Consider the following 16,663-nt stretch of genomic DNA (forward strand, 5'->3'; position numbering starts at 1 on the left):
GTGTGTGTGTGTGTGTGTATATATATATATATATATATATATATATACCCTTACATTATCTCTACACGCCTCTGAACCCAAAAGAACACTTACCCTCTTTACCACTACCCACCCCTGAACCCTGTGAAACCTTACCTCTGGCAGGCCTTGAACCCTAAAAAACATTTACCTCCCTTTCCTCTACCAAACCTTGAACTCATCAACAAAAACGAGAAAAAAAAACATACCTACACCCAAGCCCTAAAACCGTACCTCCTTTAACCTCTATCCTCCCCTAAGCCTTAAAACAACCTTGCCTCACTTTTGCCCTCATTATGACAATGGCGGTAAAAACACCTACTGCTGTGGCGACGGCCTCCAAAATACCTTTGCCACGGCTACCAGCCGTCCACCGTATTATGACCACAGGCGGAAGAATGGTGGAAATCCGGCTGTGGCCATGCCGGCGGATGGCGGTAAGGTGGCGCTGCTGCCAGCAGCAGTGCCACGCCAGTAGACCGCCGCCAACCGTATTATGACCCATAATACATCCTGGCAGTGTTCTGCTGGCGGGCGCTGCTGGTGACAGCAGCGCCCCGTCCCGTCTCCTGCCGGAGGACCCCCTGCCCACAGGTAAGTCGGGTCTCCGATAGGGGAGGGGGGTGGTGGGTGTTGTGTGTGTTCGTGTGGGGGTGTGTGTGAATTTCTGTGTATGTGTGGATGCGGGTGTGTGTTGCGTGTTGAAGGCGTGTGTGCATGTATGGAGGTGTGAGCGCGTGTATGTTGTGTTATGTGAATGTGTGTCTGCGAGTATGTTTGAAAATGTGTGCGGATGTATGTATGCATGCGTGGATGCATTTGAGAATGGGAGTGTGTGTGTGGGTGTGAAGGGGGGTGAATGTAGGGGGTGTGGTGGGGGCTTTGGAGGGGTAGAGTAGGGTGGGGGGGGGAGACCCCTATCAGTGACAGGGAATGAATTGCCTGTCACTGGTTTTCGTGGTGTTAAGGAAGCCATGAAATCCATGGTGATAGGCGGGGTCATACTCCCGCAGGTGAAACAGTGACAGCCACCGGGCTGGAGATAGATATCTCCAGCCCGACGGCTGCTACCGCTGTGGTGGTCGGAATGGTACATTGGCGGGTTGGCATCAGTCAACCTGCCAATGTCATAGTATGGCAGTAAGTACCGCCAGCCTGTTGGCAGTACTTACCGCCATATTATTGCCGACCGCCGGGGTCGTAATGACCCCTTTATCTCTACCTATCCCTAAATCCTAGAAAGCCTTTACCTCTACCCAATGCTGAACCCTAAAAATCCCTCACCTCCCTTAACTTCTACCAATCCCTTAGACATAAGAAACCCCTTACCCTCTTTACTTCTATTCATCCCTGAACATGTAATAACCCATCCCTTTACCTTAAACCCTCCCTTTTTTAATTGACATAAAAATTATGTCATTAAAAAATACTTAACCACGTTGTAATAGGCTTGAAAAGGGCCTTCATTGTCCTCAACTGCGTTGTAAAGGTTTTCGTTGTAACATCCGTTGTAGTAAACACCATGATGTAAACGTTAAAATCCGTAAGTAATCGCTGTCACAAATAAGCATATGCAGGGGTCAAGCATGATCTGTTTTTCTAGCACAAATCTCCCACAGTCATGGGCATTCAGGAGCTCTTTGCTCTTAGGTCTCACTGAAATAAAGTTTAGCGTAAACAAGCATACACCATGTGTCCATATCCCTCACCTCCATAACCAGCTGTAGCCCTATGTGAATCCCAGTACTGTCAAAGATAATTATACTGCCTCCTCGAAAGCACACCTGTACTGAATGGCTACGTAACTATTCATAAGGCATTGATTGGATTGTTGCTTTACGTTTTATCAGAATGTTTGTTGAGCAGGATTATAAATAAACTACTGGAATTCAGAAAATTAGATTTCTGATTTCCAAAGCTATTTAAAAAAAAAAAACTGAGGAGTAATAGCTTAAAAATACTTTGGGCGAGTTTGCAGTAATTTCTGGAAATCATTATAAAACATGGTCGCATCTTTGTCTAATTTTTGTCTTCTTAGAAATCTACATTGTAGTTTTGCACTCCTTTCCTTACCTCTTCATTCCTGGTTGATAAATTGTAATCTTGATTGGTTGGTTAGAGTTTAGTTATTTAGAGGAACCTGTTGTTTATGTCTGATTGAAATCCCAAATCCTTGTGTACATGAAAGGCATACAATTGTGATACGATTTTTCTAGAATCACATTATGCGTCGACTTGGGAAACCCATACTAACTTGACCTATTGCCTCTCCAAAAAGTGCTTTTGGGAATAGAAGGATTCTTGTTATGAACGTTTTGCCATTTTCTTATGCACTGTAATTTCCTGCAGTCACATACGTCGTGCTTCTCTGTAAGGACGTTTACATCTAGTTTCACAAAGGGCTTACTAAAGAAGAAATTTGACTTTTAAATGTTCATGCGTTAAAAAACAGTTGTAATCGTAGCAGGAACTCCTAAACAGTAAAACATAGTAAACATAAACTGGTCGAACAACCTGTCCGCCATAGTACAAGTACCATTCAGCACACTGGATATCCGTCAAGTTTGTGACTGAGTATCCCGTCCTCTAAAACCTTAAATAATACCCATAGTTTTTAAATGCTAGATTTTTAATTGCCATCATGTATTGTATTGTATTGTAAAAGTATTTATATAGCGCTTACTACCCCTGATGAGGCGTATTGCATGATGGAAAATTGATTCTCAATATTCTGAGACAAGTGAGCATTTATGGAAATCTGATAAGAAATAAAGCTATTTTTAAAGGCCATTTTCATCGTGTTGCACATTGTTTCTTCAGCTAGTGCAGTAATGGTTGCTAATGGTCAGATGATTTAGAGAGCCAAAAATATGAATCAGTTGAAGTACCAGACTTGTTTTGTCCTCACAACAAGCCCTTATAAAGAAGCAGAACCTTTAGCTAAGATGTGTCTGACTGTGGGAATTTAGTTGCTTACCCATCAGATACTTTGTGTAAAAATAACTGCTTTTCTTCTCCCGATTCAGGATATGTCACTGCGAAGGCGACGATGAAAATCCGCTCATTACTCCCTGTCACTGCACAGGAAGCCTTCATTTCGTGCATCAGGCTTGCCTCCAGCAGTGGATCAAGAGCTCCGACACACGATGCTGTGAACTTTGCAAGTACGAGTTCATAATGGAGACCAAATTAAAGCCATTAAGAAAAGTAGGTGCGACTTAGAAAGGCAAAATTGATGCTTTGTGCAAGAGGGAGGGTTAAATGTCAGAATACTATGCAGTTTCCCGCCATGACTACTTAATAAAGTCCCGAAGTTGAATCCAATTTGAGTTTTGAGGAGACATAAGAATACATCTTTGGTTGGAAAATCTGCTGCAGTAAAAGATGGGTGGGGAGAGAGGGAAGTCTTTTGAAGGAAGTGATAAACAATGAAATGTACTTCACTCTGATTTTTAGGTTTCGCCTGCACAGCGCTTTCTCTGTGATTATGAAATCTTTTGCGCTAAAAAAAAAAATCTTAAAAGAGACTTACAGCCCGCCCACAGCCGACCCATTACTTACTATTCGTAGCTTCGCCGGTGACTCATTTTATTGCTTGTAACTGGCCACAGCAGCTTATTACATCTTCAGACTGCATTTCCTGTCTTCTGTCCCCAGCTTTGGCTGTTCTGTGAGCTTGGACCAAGTACTGTTTCCGGCTGGTGGCTAATGACTGGTGACCAGTGTCCTTCCACTAGCTGCACGCTTTCAAGAAACTTTTTTTTTTTTTCAACTTTGTTCTTCACCGGCGGTGCATCTGCATATTAGTACCCACTTGCCCAAGATCACACAGGGTGGCTGTCTGCTTTGTGGCAGTCTCCTAACAACATAAACACGTCTTTTCATTTCCCTATTATTAAGAATATAATTTAACAATAACACAACCACACAGTTTCCTGTGTCGTATTTTGGGGAAAGAGAGGTCTCTCCCAACAGCTCTGGGAAGAGTCCTGACCCAGTCTCAACATCTCGGACGTGTGTCCGGGCCTTGGAGCTCAATCTAATGTGGCTCATCGGACCCGACTGCCCTTACCACAGCGAATAGAAAATCAATTTTGCATTAAGAAGTTGATTTCCTCTTTAGGCAATGTATAGCGTGGGGTAGTAGGACTCTTCAAAAGAAGTGTGTTGGTTGCTCGTGTCCAAGAGCCCTTTAGTTGTCCATGGGGTACCCTAACTGATTATGAAGAAGAGCTGCATGGAAGAACTTTTAGCAGCGACAGTTGGTGGCGCCAGTGACAGTTGTCTCTAAGTAAAGCCAGCATGGAGCCGAGGAGTGAGACCTTACTGCGCATATGGGGCTTGCTCCTAATCCAGGTGGGCTTCTGTATCTAGTTTTGCATTTACATATGAAGTGTGTTTCATGTGAGAGTGCTTTGTTTGCAGTCATGCCTGGAAGATGATTCAGAGTTTAGTTTAGGAGGGAGCATCACTTATTTTTACTTCCACTTTTAAAATTCTTTTATGGCCCCCAGTCTTTTTTTTTTTTTTTTTTTACCTTTTTGGTTATCTTTTAATGTAACTTTTTTGTTTTTCGAAGTTTTACCTATAACTGACATCTGTGGTTCCCAGGTTGTGTATGTGTTTGAAAAAGAAAACATTACTAAATACGTATTTACATTTTTAACCCGTCCTAAGTGTCATACTATTTTGGACCTGGCACAAGTGTGCATACAGGCAAAATAGGTCAGTAGATTTTGCCTCTGCTTTGGGGAAACGTTGGACCTGCAGTGCACAGTTCTAGTTCCAGGATGGTCAACTGAGCCTTTCTACCTTCAGGGGAAGGGTACATAAAAACGACTTAGATAGATATACAGGGTGTTGCAGCGGTTAGTGGTGCTTCACTTGTGGTGTGCTCTGTATACATGGTCTGTTACCACTTAAAACCTAAAATGTGTACTGTGTATCATAACACAATGTATGTGCTGACTTCAGTCTGTGTCCACGCTTCCCGGAACAATCGGTAAAGCACAAAGGGTGTTGCTGTTGTTCACAGATATGGGTTTTGTTACTCAATATGTGGGAGTCTTACACTGGAATAATGTTTTCAGGGCCATGTGTGGGCCATTCTGTCCATTTCTAGGTTGAATATTTAATCTAGCTCTGTCACCCACATCAAGACTGTTGTGTCCAGCCTCAGGAAATATCTGGAATGCAGTGCCTGGCTCTGCTGGGCACATGGGCAGTGTTCTACCTGTTTGGGAGCACAGTGCCTTCTTCTAGGTCTTCATCCTGCATATTACGGCCAGCTGTGGAGGCCACCTAATGTTTTATGCCCACTTGTGATGTGCATGTCAGTAGTTGTATCCAATTCCAAGATGCACATCTAGTTGTGGTGTGCCCAGTTCCAAGGTGCACATCTGGATTGATGAGTCCAGTTCTAAAGTGGATATCTGGAGTACTATGTCCAGTTTTGGATGTCATTGTAAAGTAATGTGCAGTCCCAAGATGCACATCTGGAGTACGGAGTCCACATTCAAGGTCCACATCAGGAGTTAGTTGTGCAGTTCTGAAGTGCACATCTGCAATATTGTATAAGCTTAGCGAGTTCTTCGGTCAGCGGGCATCCTCCAAGTAGATGGTGAGGAGTGCCGAAAGCAGAGAATTCACTCACAAACCAAGGACAGACACAGGCATGTAGTTACTCGGGGTAAACAAGGATAATGCTAGAAACCTGGTAGGGAAAAGGGCTCCTGGACAGCCAAGTGCCCCCTGGAGCTCTACGAAGAACATGTTTGAGCAGGCGGCAGCGTGGCAATTTAGAAGCCCTGAGCTCAAGCTTTTGATAACAGTGCCACAGTTTTCAAAACAGTTATCTGGGCTCTCCGAGAGTATGTTAATTGTTATCAGGGGAAATCTCAATATGGTGGCGATTAAAGGCACCAATGTTATCCGTAATAAAAGGAGGCCTGGCAGTCTTGCAGGAGCCACCACCCCCCACCAAATGCTTCTGGAGTGCATGCATTTCTTGTAGAGGAACTGAATTCCGAGCTAGGGGCTTCTTCGAGTCTCAGTTCCACTCTTTGTTTATTTGATCTTGTACGTCTTTCTCTCTGTGGCTTGCTTCAGCATGTAATGGGCCTCTCCTGCACACAGTCATACTACTGATCTGAATGTATATATATAATGAATGGATTAGTTTTGCGTGTGTACCTCTTTCACACAAGAGAACAGACTAAATACACTAGTTAGAAGAAGATAGAGGGTAACTCAGATGTGAACACATGACACTAAAACAACAAACTGCATAGTGAACACTCTACTCCAGTGTGCTCCTAGCTTTCACATTTAATTATTATAGTCCATCAAAATGCCTGTCACTGGCCTGTTTGTGTTATATGCCCTGCTCTAGGCACCCCTCACATGCACGGAAAGGTGTATGTGCTAGCCACGTGCACCACTGGATCACGGAACATGCTCACATCTGACTGCATGTGTGCCTCAAGACATATAAAGGTCGCTCTTTATCGTGGCTCCCACGTTGTCTCCCAGGGATTGAAGTGCTTTACATGAACATAATATAAAAGAATAACAAAGCTAATAGATGTTACATAGGCAAAACCTCTTGACTTTGCCAGTACTTGTTTTCCTTGAATTTTCCACCAGCTGATTACACTTCCCTGCTCTCATCTACCACCTTTTGACTAGAGACTGGGTATTTTAGGACATGAGTTCATGTCCCACTGTAATTCCAGTGTGGTTGGTAACAGAATCAATGTAGAGATTATGGCCCTTTGCTGATTTGTATTTGTCCCTTTTTTTTTATTTGGGCTAATTCCAATTATATGCATTTTAGGTTATTCCACATATAATAGATTGGAGTGAAGCCACCCCTGCCATGTAATGTTATTTGTGTGTTATAGTGTTAGTTTTCTATAAGATCCTTTTTGTGGTGTTCTATGCTTGTTTTTTGGGACTGGGCTGTAGGAAAGCAGCGGTTGCAGTAGTGTATTTATTGGCAATATGTTTGTTGTCCTGCCGTAGTGGTGAGGTCTGAGCTACAAAGATATAGTTAACAATAATTAGTCAGAGCGGGTAGCAGAGACAAACAATTTTGAGAATGTGTACTAGGCCTAAACTCAGAATTTCTAAATTGAGTTTCTGGTGTGAGAGGACTGGTGGCAATAGACACCAATGTTTAAGGGGCCAGATGGGTCCTCAATTTTATTTTCAAAAATCTCATGACATATGATGAATTTTAAAGAATGCAAACACTATTTAATTTAAATTCTATTTTTCTTGAAATGATAGCAAAGGTTGGCAAGGCTGCCAGCGACCCTGCTTATGGTGTTTTTTTTTTTTTTTTTTACTTTTTTGCTCCTAAAATCAACTCTGCTCAATGCACTAAGCATGTTGAAGGCTTTTGTTATCTTTCCAGACCATAGTCTCCCAGCATGGTGTAGTGGAGGGATGTCCAAGTCAAAATGACATATTCTTGCAATTATGTCCCAATCTGATATTAGGTTATTTAGTGGTGTCACAACCTGAGGTCAGATTTCAGTAGTGATGTGCCATTCAGAAGTCTGGTCCCTGTAGCGATGTTACAAAGTAGGCTCAGATCTCTAAATAATAAAACCTCAAATCATACTGTGTGATAACCCTAAGAACCTGGCCTCCTCAGCATGGTACCCTACTGTCAGCCTAACTTCTGACTGATCAATCAATCAGTCAGTCAATCATTGGATTTGTAAAGCACGGCTTATCACCCAGGGGTGTATCCAGTTGCTCTGGAAGGTTTGCTGTGCGCCGTTGACTACTCCCCAAACAGCTATGTCCTGATCTTTTTCCTGAAGTAGAGGAGGGTGTGCAATGTGTGCAGGTTGGGGGAGGGGGCATTCCAGGACTTAGCGGCAAGGTAGGAGAGGGAGCGACCTCCGCTGCGGCTGCATCCGATTCTTGGAACCTGTGCAAGGGTTGTCGAGCAAAGCATCCTGGTCCTAAACAGCCTTTACTACATGGCTGGAGCTATGCAAACCGTAACCATGCATGTGTCTGAACCACGCAAATGCGTGGTTGAGGCACCATCCATATGCGTGATTCAGGCACACAGCGGGGAGAGGAACATGGCAGCCGGGTAAGTGGGTTGGGGGGGTGGCATATTAATGACAGGGTGGGGCTTGGAGGGCTGGAGGGAGGGCCAGTTTTGAAGGGGGTCCAGGTAGTTTTTTTTTTTTTAAGTGATTGGTGTCAGGGCCTAAGGAGTGGAGAGGCTGGGGTAGTTTGCAGGGCAGGGTGGGGTTGGAGGGCTGGGTGCAGGTGGGGGAAAGGGGCAGTTTTAGGCCTCAGGGTGGGTAGCGGGGTGTTGGGGCACTTTCAGTTTTAAAAGTGGGGGAGGTTTTAGGTGTCAAGGCGGGAACGGTCTTGGGCCAGGGTTTTTAAGGGTAGTGAGGTTTTTCAGGGTGGGGGAATTGGTTTAGGGCTTAGGGTGGGTGGGGAATAGCGGTTTGTTTTAAGTGTGGAAGAAGGTTTTAAGCCTGAGGGCGGGTGGGAGTGTTTGGGGTAGTTTTCTTTTTTTTCAAACAAGGCCCATGATTTTGGGAGGGGGAAGGGGTACTTCTTTTTTTTTTTTTGTGTGTGGCAGGTGTGGGGTTTAGGGTAAGGGGCTATAGACTTTGGTTTGGGGGTTGGAGGATTTTAGGGGTGGGGGTAAGTTTAGACCTCATGGTGGCTGGGGGGAGTTGGGGTACTTTTTTAAGTTAAGGGGAGGATTGTATGTTTGAAACACCCTTGTGTATATAACACATACCTTCACTAGCAATGCTTTTACACTGAAATTCATTGTAAAGGCATGCGTAGTAAAGACGGCTCATGGTTCCGACTGCGTTGTTCAGCCACATGTGGTTCCACCATGCATGGTTCAGCCACATGTGGTTCTACCATGCATGGTTAAGCCCTACAACCACCCTGGTATGATGGTTGAGGGAGAGTCTGTGGTTGATAAGCTTGGGTCCGATGTTGTGGAAGACTTTGTATGCGATGGTGAGGACCTTGAATTTGCACCTCTTGTGCACCAGCAGCCAGTGTAGCTCCCTGAGTTGGGGGTGATGTGGGACCTTCTGGGGAAGTCTAGGACGAGTCTTGTAGCTGCTTTCTGAATGGTCAGGAGGTGGTGGAGGAGCTTGGCGTCCAGCATAGAGGGCATTTCTGTGGTCTAGTCTGCTGGTGATGATGGCCTGGATAGGTGTCTTTCTGGTTTCAATGGGGATCCATTTGAGGATATTGCGTAGCATGTGGAGGTTATGAAAGCAGGAGGAGGCCACTGTGGTTATCTGCTGTTTGAAGGTCAGTTTGCTGTCGGTGATGACAAGGTTGCACGTGTGTTCCGTAGGAGTCTGAGGTTGTCAGAGTGTGGATGGCGTCAGGAGTCGTACCAGGGGTAGGGGTTGCTTCCGAAGATGATCATCTCCGCTTTGTCGGTTGGATCTCATCCATTTGGCGATGTGTTTCATGGCATTGCTGAAGTTGTCTCTGGGGGTGGCGTGGTCTTCGGAGTGGGAGAGTGTTAGTTGTGTGTCGGCGGCGGAGGAAATTATGTTGAGTCCATTGGAGTGTACGAGCTCTGCTAGCAGTGCCACATAGACATTGAAGAGTTTAAAGCTGAAGGAGGATACCTGCGGAATGCCGCAAATGAGGTCCTTCGGTTCTGACCTGCAGGGTGGAAGGCAGGCCCTCTGGATGCGGCCTCTGATGAAGGCGTGGATCCATTTGAGTGCGTTGCTTCATATCCCGATGTGGTGGAGGTGAGGGTGAAGTAAGAGATGGTGTTGAACGCAGCTGAGAGTCTAGGAAGATCAGGGCCACCTTCTCACCATGTCCAGGATGTTTTCCATTACCGGGATGAGGGCGATCTCTGTGTTGTGGTAGGAGCGTAAACCGCATTGGGCGAAGTCTAGGTTATGTCTTTCAAGGTGTTCAGAGAGTTGCTTGTTGATGGCTTTTTCCAGGACCTTGGCTGGGAAAGGGAGCAGGGAGATGGGGTGGTAAGTTTTGAGCTCGCTGGGGTCAGCTGAAGGTTTCTTCAAGAACAGTTTGACCTCTGCTTGTTTCCAGGCTTCTGGGAGGTGTTGCAGATGTGAGTGAGGAAGTTGCTGATCTTCTGACTGAAGTTGAAGATATAGTGTGGGCATGGGTCATTGGGTGCACCAAAGTGGGTTTAGGTAATGAGGGCAGCTGTTCTCGGTATGGATACTGTCATCCAGTCTGTGATTAGGTGGCCAGGGGAGTCCTCAGACGGAGTCAAAAGATGGTCTGTGTTGGTGGATTGCAGAGGAAAGTTGCTGTAGATGGCTGTGATCTTGTCGTGGACGTGGTAGGCAAGGGAGTTGCAGAGGGCCTGGGAAGGTTGGATCGTGTTTTCGGTGGCTGCTGGGTGGGACAACTCTATGATGATCTTGAAGAGTTCCTTCAGGTGGCTTGTGCTTTCCTCAGTGCAGCTGAGTACGGTGACCTTCTTTACTTCTCTGAGGTGGTGGTTGTACTTGTTGAGCGCATCTTTGAAGGTGGTGCAGTCTCCAAGGTCCCTCATGCAACGCCAATGTCTTTCTAGCCTTTTGCATTCTCTCTTGAGTGTGCATAGTTGGGGGGTGAACCACCTGACGGACTTGCTGGATCTGCTGGAGGCGTAACTCCTTGTGGGGGAGACTGTTTTGGCATCGTTGATGATTCATTCAAAAAAGTTCCTGCCATCTCGTTTGAGGGATCTGGAGGTGCAGGGTTTGTTGGTCTGGAGGGTGGTGGTCCTTTGAGCCTCTGTGACCTTACCCTATCTGCGAAGAGGGGGAGGTGGAGGTGTGCTGGACAGTTCCGGTCTGCTGGCTTTGGTGAAATGTACCTAATGGTGATTGGTCCAAGTGAGCTCTGTTGTGTAGGTGAACTTGATTTTCTTGCTGGCTGTGAAGATGGGGTCCAGAGTGTGTCCCGCTGTGTGAGTGGGTCTGGTGACTACTTTGAGTCTGAAGTTGTTAAGGTTGTCTAGAAGACTGATGATGTGGTTGGTGAAGTCGTCCAGATGGAAGTTCAGATCACCGAGGAACATGTAGTCTGTTGAGTCAATGGCTAAATGGGTGATGAAGTCAGCAATGGCTCTGCAGGGAGTGGGTCAAGGTCCAGGTGGTCTGTATAGGAAGATTTCTCTGATGGTTGTTCTGGCGTCGGTTTGGATTCTGAAGTTTAGTTGTTCCATGAGGTGGGACTCCTCCTCTTCGAAGGTGGTGCACAGGCAGTTGTCCTTGTGCATGATGGCGATGCCTCCTCCGTCCTTGTTGTGGCGGTCCTTGCAAATCATTTTGTATCCCTTCAGAGTGGCACAGACGATGTTGGCTGCTGAGGCGGGTGTGAGTCAGGTCTCGGTATCGAACATCCTGTTTGGTAAGAGCATGGATATTGAGTTCCATGATTTCCGTGGCGTGTTTGCAGAGTGAGTGGACGTTAAAAAGCAGGCATTGGAGATGCTTCGCGTGTTTGGAGGAAGGCTATGCTGGCAAAGTGTTGGTCTGGGTGTTGCATGCGAAGTGGCAGCATGTGAAGGGTCTGGCCGTTGTCCAGGGGGAGGAGATGTAGCAGTTGTCCCAGTTGCTGTCCTGGTTCCTGGGGGCCAGGGCCCAGACTTTGGCGGCAGAGTATCGGCAGGTGGAGGGAGATCCAGGGTTCCCTTGCACTGGATGCAATACAGGTGCGGATGGGCGCAGACGGGCTTGTCTTTGGCACATCAGCAATGCAAAAGTCATTAATTAGGTCCTGGAGTGGGAGGAGCGTGGGGGGACAGGAAGGGTGCTGATGGCTGGAGTCTTTAAAAGACCACAATAGGAGGGTGTGGGACAACAGAGGGGCGCTTTGGGAAGACTTCATTGCAGGGAGCAGCGAAGAGTGGGCAAAGGAGCAAGAGTGGGGAAAAAAGTGAAAAGCCACAAGAGAAGGAGAGGTAAGGGAGCAGTGTGTGATGTGGGAAGGAACAAGACCGAGCACCAAAGGCAGGTATTTCTGGAGTATGCAGCACACATGGGAGAGCAAGAAAATGCATGCACTGTGATGAAGTGCTGAAAGAAAAAGAAACCAGCATTGGCAACGCCAGTATTCTCACCTGTACATGAACTATTGGCTTTGCCAATGTGTTTTAGCCATGTTGTTCACCAGAGCTGCAGCTGTTCAGCATGACTAAACGCTAGTGATGTAAAGGAGAGAGGCGTGGAGTGGAGTGTCATAAAATAGAGTGTCATAGTGCTGTGGAGTGTCGTTGAGGAAGTAGAGTTAAAGGGCAGAGAGTAGAGTAGAGTGTCAGAGTGGACTACAGTGTCATAGAATGGAGTGCCACAGAGTGTGTGGAGTGGTGAAGAGCAGAGTGGAGGGGCTTAGAGGGTGTTGCATAGAGTGTTGTAGAGTGGAGTAGATTGTCATAGAGTGGAGTGGCAAGGAGTGGAGCAGTGTAGTAGCAGTGTAGTAGGGAAGAATGGCATAGAGTTGTGTAGAGTGTTGTAGAGTGGAGTGACATAAACTGGAGTGGCATAGAGTGGCATGGAGGAAGTTGTGTAGAGCATCATAGTGGAGTATTGTTGTAGAGTGGCAGAGTCAACTAGAGTGAAGCTGCATAAAGTACAGTGGTGTAGAGTAGATTGGCATAGAGTATAGTAGCTTAGGGTGCATTGTTTTTTAGAAAAGTGGTGTAGAGTGCATTGGTGTAGTGTTCAGTGGCATAGAATAGTGTGATGTACAGTAGAGTGGAGTGGCGTAGAGTACATCACAGCTGTGTAGGGTGGAGCAGTACAGGGTGAAATGGTGCAGGGTGGAGTTTAGTGCAATGGCGTAGACTAGATTGTTTCAGAGTAGAGGGAAGTGGTGCACGGTAAAATGGGGTGGTGCAGTATAGAGTGCAGAGGTGTAGAGTAGAATGGTGTACACTGCAGATTAGAGTTTCTTACAGTGTATTGGCTTAAAGTTCAGTGGCATGGAGTGTTGCAGAGTAAAGTACGATAGAGAGCAGGGGTGACAGTGACATAGAGCGCAGTGGTGTAGAGAGGTGGTGTGTGCAGTGGTGTACAGTGTTGTAGAATGTCATAGAGTGCAGTGATGCTGAGTAGTTGGCATAGACTGCAGTGGCATAGAGTGCATTGGTTTTGAGTAAAGTGGTGTAGAGTACATTGGGTAAACTGCAGTGGTTGAGAGTAGAGTGATGTAGAGTGCAGTGGCATAGAGTAGAGTGGTGCAGAGTGGCACAGCATAGAGTGGAGTGGCATAGAGTGCAGTAGTGTAGAGTAGACTGTTTTAGAGAAGAGTGGAGTTGGGTAGAGTGTTGTGCTGCAGTGTGGAGTTGAGTGGCATAGTATAGTGGTGTAGAATGCACTTGCATAGAGTGGACTGGTGCATAGTGTAATGGAGTGGCCAACACTGGAGTGGTGTAGAGTGCAGTGGTACAGAGTGGATTATAGTGGCATAGAGTGCAGTGGCATAGAGTAGTGCAGTGGTGTAGAGTAGAGTGACTTAGAGTGCAGTGGCATAGAATGCAGTGGTGGAGAATAGAGTTTTACAGATTACAGTGGTGTAGAGAGAAGTGGCATAGCGTATAGTGGTGTAGAGTAGAATGAAGTGGCTTGAGTTCAGTAACTTTGAGTGCAGTGACTTAGAGTGAAGTGGTATAGAGCACAGTGTTGCAGAGTAGTATGTAGTGGCCTACAGTGACGTGGGGTAGAGTGTATTTGTTTTGAATAAAGTGGCGTAGAGGGCATTGGCATAGAGTGCAGTGACGTAGAGTGGAATAATGCAGAGTGGAATACAGTGGAGTAGAGTGCAGTAGCATAGAGTAGAATGTTTCAGAGTAGAGTGAAACGGTGTAGAGTGCAGAGACATAGATGAGAGAGTACAGTATCGTAGAGTGCAGTGGTACAGAGTAGATTAAAATGACAGGGTGGATTGGCAAAGACTACGGTGGCGTAGAGGGTAGAGTGCAGTGGCATCAAGTGGACTGATACAGAGTAGAGTGTAGTGGCGTAGATTGCATTGGAATAGAGTGGTGCACAGTAGACTGCAGTGGCAGAGTGAGTAGAGTGTCATAGAGTCCAGTTGTTAAGAGTGCAGTATAGCTGAGTAGCCTGTCGTAGAGTGCAGTGGTATATAGTGGTGCAGAGGAGATTGGTGTAGAGGGCATTGGTGTGTAGAGTGCATTGTTTTTGAGTTAAATGGTGTAGAGTGCACTGGCATAGAGTGCACTGGTTAGAGTAGAGTGCACTGGCGTAGAGAGTAGAGTGGGCAGAGTGTAGTGGTGCAGCATAGATTGCAGTGACGTAGAGTGGTATGGCGCAGAGTAGATTGTTTGAGAGTAAAGTGAAGTGGTGTACAGAGGAATGGTGCACGGTAGAGTGGTGTGGTGCAGGATAGAGTGCAGTGATGGAGAATAGGTTTGAGTGGTGTAATGTGGATGGCATAGGGTGCACTGGTGTAGAGTGATATGGTACAAAGTAGAGTGCATTGGCATAGAGCAGTGGTTCCCAATCTTTTGACTTCTGTGGACCTCCACTTTATCATTACTGGAACCCGGGGACCCCCACTGAATCATTATTGTAATCCAGGGACACCCCACCCCCCACCCACTGAGTTATTATTGAAAGTTGGGGACCTAATCTGTTAATATGATGTAAATTTCTAAGCAGTTGCGGACCCTCTGAGGAGGCTACGCTGACCCACAGGTTGGGAACCACTGGCGTAGGGTACAGTGGCACAGAGTGCAAGGCTGCAGAGTGGAGTGGCATAAAGGAGTGGAGTGGTGTAGAGTGAAGTAATGAAGAGTTCAGTGGTGCATAGTACAGCAAAGTGGGATAGAGTGCATTGACATAGAGTGGTGCAGAGTAGAGCGGCACAGACTGACGTGGCATAGAGTGGAGTGGAGTGAAGTGTTGTGGAGTGCAGTGACGCTGTGTGGAGTGGCACAGAGTGGAATTGGCTTAGTGTTAATGGTGCAGGGTACAGTACAGTGGTGTAGAGTAGAGTGGAGTGAGTTAAAGTGGGGAAGCAGGGTGTGGTAGCATATTCAATTGAAATGACCAGTATATTTGTAGAGACATACAGTGTTACTGATAAAAGTATACAGCGCACAAAGTATAATATGTGGAAATGTCATCACCTAGTGTATTGATTTGTTTAGATAGTATTAAAATATGTTTCCACCACACTTCAGAATTATCCCCACTAGCCAGCTTGATTGTCACATGAATCTTCCCACTTTGACGTCAGGGAAAGAAACGAAGATGGAGCCTGACAGTTGACCTCTGTCTTTGAATGCACAGCAAATTTGACATGATAAGAACAAGATTTAAAGGACTGTTTACAGAATGGGAGCACTAGAAAGGATTCTGTAGATAAGGTTTGGGCAATGGCAGGGACGAACTCAAGCTGACAATCAAACAAAAAAAAGAAATACACACAGATACACTCTCTCTTTCTCTCTCTCTCCAGCATAAAAGGCACCTGGGCTCTAAGAGACTGAGAAACTGTTAGATTGAGATTCTGAAGTGAAGGAATTGCCCCACCTGGCACTTTCATTGCGTGGGGACTTTGAGGATAAAGGATTGTCCGTCTGTCCATAAGTCTCCTAAATTTCATTTCTTGACAAGTGTCTCACACCTATCCTTTTGCAGACAGGACATTTACTACTAGAGCCTAAGGGCCATATGTACCAACGAATTTTCCCATAGACAAAGAATGGGTAAACCCCTTTGCTACATCTGGCCCTGACTGTCTAGATCTATGCCCACCATGTGGGAAGGTTTCGTTGCAAGTCCGCCGGAATCTAGTACCTTACTATACCTACTGCCTTCAATTCAGAGGGCCTGACCCTTCTTCACTTTCTACAAGCCAATATGTGGAGAGGTTTAGATCAAATCTAAATGAGCCAGAGACAGTAGAGCATTGCTAATTGATCCAGACTGACTTGAATACGTTGATTTCACACGTTCAAAAATGTCCAATTCCCCATTTCTGCCTCACCTATTTTAAATATCTTCATTGTATATATTCACTCCTGTCATGCTCCAAAAATCCAGCTTTGTCTACATGTAAATCTGATAAAGCTGACTTCATACGATTTGAATGTGTAGGATAGTGACATTATTGTGGGAAAATAAATTTCGCAACCTTGTCCAAAGAAAATATACAAGCAGTCACATCCAACAGCACTAGGGCACATCTGTCAAAACGGCATATACTGCCTGTCATATAGCAATCCAGTGGAAACAAGACATGGGCGCAATATGAGACCTATGGTACAAAGGTATAATTGAATACATGCTGGAAGAAGAAACATGCATGACTCCGGTACGAGCTGACATAGTTTAGGAGATGAGATGGAGAGAAGTGTATAACAATGTATACGCGCAAGATGGTACATGTGAAACTAGCGGAAAGAGACAGGAGTTATTGTAGTAGATGGTTTTGGATGTGTAGCGTCACTCCTTAATGCCTACTGCATCTCGCCCAGGGATTCTACTCAAGACCAATGAGTACTGCATACCTCAACATGATAATCACTCCAATCTGACTGCAGTTTAGATGCTAGTTTGTGTTTGTACTTGTTGTAAAAGACAAACAATAAACAAATCTCAAGCAAAACAATATTTCATAA

At 45.7% G+C, this 16,663-nt stretch overlaps 1 protein-coding gene across 7 annotated transcripts in view; it reads left to right on the plus strand.

Moving 5' to 3' along the window:
* Nucleotides 1-16,663, plus strand: part of MARCHF8 (membrane associated ring-CH-type finger 8) — a 585,276-nt gene that overhangs the window by 520,494 nt on the left and 48,119 nt on the right. For all 7 annotated transcript variants that reach the window (XM_069240426.1, XM_069240425.1, XM_069240427.1 and 4 more), the window contains one exon: nt 3,045-3,225. In XM_069240426.1, the coding sequence (XP_069096527.1) occupies nt 3,045-3,225 (181 nt within the window). The remainder of the gene's footprint in view (nt 1-3,044; nt 3,226-16,663) is intronic.

This window comes from Pleurodeles waltl, chromosome 6 (assembly GCF_031143425.1).
Source record: "Pleurodeles waltl isolate 20211129_DDA chromosome 6, aPleWal1.hap1.20221129, whole genome shotgun sequence".
In the NCBI taxonomy this organism is placed as follows: Eukaryota; Metazoa; Chordata; class Amphibia; order Caudata; family Salamandridae; genus Pleurodeles; species Pleurodeles waltl.